Source organism: Osmerus eperlanus, unplaced genomic scaffold (genome assembly GCF_963692335.1).
Source record: "Osmerus eperlanus unplaced genomic scaffold, fOsmEpe2.1 SCAFFOLD_414, whole genome shotgun sequence".
NCBI lineage: Eukaryota > Metazoa > Chordata > Actinopteri > Osmeriformes > Osmeridae > Osmerus > Osmerus eperlanus.
Genome location: NW_026911591.1, coordinates 13633 through 17615, shown reverse-complemented (window position 1 = coordinate 17615; position 3983 = coordinate 13633). Strand labels below are relative to the sequence as shown.

General features: G+C 44.1%; 1 protein-coding gene across 1 annotated transcript; it reads left to right on the top strand.

Moving 5' to 3' along the window:
- The first annotated feature begins 320 nt into the window (after positions 1-320).
- Positions 321-2916, top strand: LOC134016302 (RNA-binding protein Musashi homolog 2-like). Its single transcript, XM_062455693.1, has 5 exons — positions 321-506; positions 843-883; positions 1163-1244; positions 1669-1753; positions 2053-2916. The coding sequence occupies exons 1-5, from the start codon at positions 445-447 to the stop codon at positions 2071-2073; spliced, it is 291 nt and encodes a 96-aa protein (XP_062311677.1). The 5' UTR covers positions 321-444; the 3' UTR covers positions 2074-2916.
- Positions 2917-3983: the final 1067 nt, after the last annotated feature.

Genomic DNA, 3983 nt, shown 5'->3' with positions numbered 1-3983 from the left:
TTCTAACCCTGCTACTGTAACTGCATCTTGTGCAACTTGAACATCTATAGCTGCATCCCTCCTCCATCTTCATAGGCCAACACGTACTTCAGCGTTATAACACGATACGTTTTCATGCAACGCAGCATCACCATTGTAAACTAATCAAATCAGTCATAACACTGGCATCGGCACGTTATGACCAATAGGGGGGATTGGTTTACAAGACTCTCATAGGCGGGGTTTGTGTGTTGACGTCAATTGGATTGGGTGACGAGGCCACGCCCCGCCCCGGCAGGCTAGGGGAGGGTGAGCTGGCGGGGAGGGAGCGAGCCTGCGCTGCCCCACGTGTGACGATTCCGTTCCCGGCTCAGTCAGTAATATTCTCATAGCGGGGCTTTGCATAGCTTCTGCCGTGTCTGTGTGTGTCTGTTACTGTAGTTACTGCCTATAGTTTGGTTAGATATGGAAGGAGACGGGAGTCAAGCCACATCTGGAAGCCCAAATGATTCACAACATGACCCGGGGTAAGATTAAAATAAAAAATAACATTATTTTATGGATATAATTTTTCATGTTAGACATTCTGCCGGGACAGTGTGAGCTCCGTGCTAGATCAGTTCAGCTCGCAGAACGCGAACTGAATCGGCAGTCCTTCCGGATGCAGTTAGTAAGAGCTTCAGCCTTGCTGTGACAGACTACTGTGTCAAGGCTGGCCTCCCTCTTTATCGAGATACATTAACGCTGTTCAGCGAACGTGTTTTGCTTCTTTCTATCCATTAAGATCGCTTTTATAAGTAGTTACACGTCAAAATGGCCGATCTGACATCTGGACTCACTTCTACTGTGTTTTCTTCTTACAGTAAAATGTTTATCGGTGGGCTCAGCTGGCAGACTTCGCCAGGTGAGACAATAATGTTCTTGTATGTATGTTTGCTGTGGTTTTGCTGCTGTATTCCGGTCGTGGCTGTCCAGGCGGCTTGCTGTGTGTGCGTGTGTGCAGCGCTGTATGGGATATGTGGAGTGCCTCCGTGTGCGCGCGAGGTTATTTTTGATTTCCAATCAACTGAAGTCCTCTATTCGACCCCTACATGTATCACGGGGAATTTTTGTATCACACTGAAAATAGTATGACGATCATTTGTTGTTGACTAATTACATGATATATTCCTTCTATTCACAGACAGTCTTAGAGACTATTTTAGCAAATTCGGAGAGATTAGAGAATGTATGGTGATGAGAGACCCCACGACAAAACGTTCCAGGTGAAATGTTGTTTTACTGTTACTGTTCATCAAATGACTGTCCATGCCTCGATTTAAGCCAGCCTGTGTCCCGTGTTGTACAGACAGATAAGCTGAGAAGATATCTGCAGCTAAACAGTAGCTCGCTGTAAAACTGCGGGCGATTGCAATTTGACATTGACTTTGGGACTGCACTGCTCTGTGTTGTAGTGTACCCTCTCCTTTAAATTAGCATACGTCAATAATTATTGCAATCAGTGCCTTCAACCTTACAAATATTGGGCAAGATATAAGTATGATTTACTAGTGTTTATTAAAGCAAGCAGAACATGTTGAGTCATTTAAGATGTAAAAAATATATAATACACTGTCATAAATAATTGAAATGATAATGAAGTCTCAGAACATGTGTTCTAACGTTTTTCTCCTGTGCTCTGTGTTGCAGAGGGTTTGGGTTCGTTACATTTGCAGACGCGACCAGTGTAGATAAGGTCTTAGCTCAACCACACCACGAATTAGATTCAAAGACGGTAAGTACATTTAAATTATCACTACCAAACGCAAACTTTCATCCCACTTTCATGTGTCTGATGCCTTCATTTAAGTCTATGATCACTTGTCATCGTATCAGAGAGACTGCTGGCCTTGTGTCGTGGCACTCTTTCTGGGGGTAGAACAGGTTGGTAGGCTGCAAGTTGCAAATTTGCATCAACCGAGTACAGTGCGAGCATATGGCCCCTGTCAGTTCAGAAAAATATGAATATCATTATGTAATTGTGTAATTTACATGTTAATGTATTTGACTTCCCCATGTCCACCACCCTCTCAGGATGAAGGAGCTATGTGCTGAAACAGACTGTTGATAGTCAGTTGATCTCAGACCGTTGATGCGAAACACCGCTATCCTCGGGGGTGAACCTGCTGTGGGATGACTCCTCCCCCCTGTCCCTTCTGACTCCTCCCCCTGTCCCTTCTGACTCCTCCCCCTGTCCCTTCTCATGTGATGGTGCCACATGTGCACACACACACATACTGTACTAACATACTGTCAGACATGTTCCCTTCACACGGCGAGCTAATACACATCCCTCTAACCAGAGACCGACAACATTCTAGTGGATTGCATTACCACTATGTGTGGTGTGTGTGTGGTAGCAAAGATATATGAACTAATTAAAAGTTGTCTGAAATGCATTGTTATGTAAAACCATTACTTGACAGTGAAGATTACAATAGGAAAATCATGTGGCTTTTATTTGCGAATATTACAATTTATACATCTAAACACTTATAATGTAGCTTTTTCATAATTGCTACGTATCTACAAACCTCAATGTGGTTCTTTTATTAGAATATTATGAATCATCACAACCTTTTCAATCACTGATTTGTCCTCATCCATTCATTCATCAACACAATAGTACCATTTTATCCTTCCACTGGAAACATTTAACTATTGTGTTGTTCTCCAGTTCTTTCAAATCTGGCGCTAGATGAATAATTAAACATGTCAGTAATTTCAGAGGAGCTGTCTGTGTAGTGTTGAATAAGACAGTGTTCAGCTGAAATCATATTTGTCTGAAATGTATCCTCTGTGGGTGGTGATACCAGCCACACTCTCACGGCTCACTGCAAACGGAACAGAAGACAAGGAAATAAACACTTTGTTTTACAGCAAAGGAAAAAATAATTGTTCGCATGCTGGAATGTGTTGCTCAGATATATTTGGGAAAGTCAAACGTATTGTACTTGAGCAGGCAGTCTGCAATTACGGTGGAGGGGGTGGAGGAGGGCTGTAGGAGCCGCTAACTTGTTGCGCGTCTGTCCTGAGCTGATTGGTGAGTCGCTGGAGAGTGCTTGTGAAAGCTTTCCGTTTTTATCTTGATGCTTGAAAGTGAAAGAGGAGCGAGTTCATGTTTTGAATGTTATAATAGGAAACTAACACCTGCAAGCTGCTGCAGACGATCTTTAGTTGAACACGGAGGGAAGAACCACAGAGTGTGCTTCCCACACACACGCACGCACGCGTGCGCACACGCACGCACACACACACACACACACACGCACACAGATGTTTTCTCCTTATGCATAGATTAGGATACATGAATAAGAGTAGATTAGTGATTGCTTACATACATGTCTATATTGTATTTCTCTGTATACAAAACCAGTATGAACGTATTGAGTTAATTTACATGAGTTGGGGAAACTTGACAGAGAACCTCTGCTCTGTGTGCAGATCTCTGCTCTGTGTGCAGATCTCTGCTCTGTGTGCAGATCTCTGCTCTGTGTGCAGATCTCTGCTCTGTGTGCAGATCTCTGCATAGCTGTCCTTCCTTTCTTGAGTGTATAAGGGTTTACAGCAGTTGGTTGTTGACATGTGTGACTGCTGTACCCAGGTTCCTCTCTAGAGACACTGGTGACACTACAGATTCAGGAGCATGTAATAAGCCTTAGTTAGCAGGTCATAAGGCCCTCGTTAACCATCCTACGTCTTAATAACAAATATGAATGTTAACGAGGGCCTTATGACCTATTAACTAAGGCTCATTACAAGCAGCGGAGAGGAGAGGAGAGAGCTAAAGAATGGTCCCATCATCACTGAGACTCACTGGAATCGACATTTGATCGCTCCTGGCGGGCCGTTGTTGCTAAGAAACCCCCCCTCCCTCCCCGGGTCTGGACCTGCGGGTGACGGGCTGACCGGGCCTCTTATTAGACCCTGAGCAGGTGTCCTTGTCTGCCGGCTGATACGACCCA

Excerpts from the sequence above, each read along its gene's own strand:
- LOC134016302 (XM_062455693.1), top strand. The coding sequence starts at position 445 with ATGGAAGGAGACGGGAGTCAAGCCACATCTGGAAGCCCAAATGATTCA. Across the intron at positions 884-1,162 it reads CAGCTGGCAGACTTCGCCAG|ACAGTCTTAGAGACTATTTT; the intron begins GTGAGACAATAA and ends TTCTATTCACAG. Across the intron at positions 1,754-2,052 it reads ACGAATTAGATTCAAAGACG|GATGAAGGAGCTATGTGCTG; the intron begins GTAAGTACATTT and ends CCACCCTCTCAG.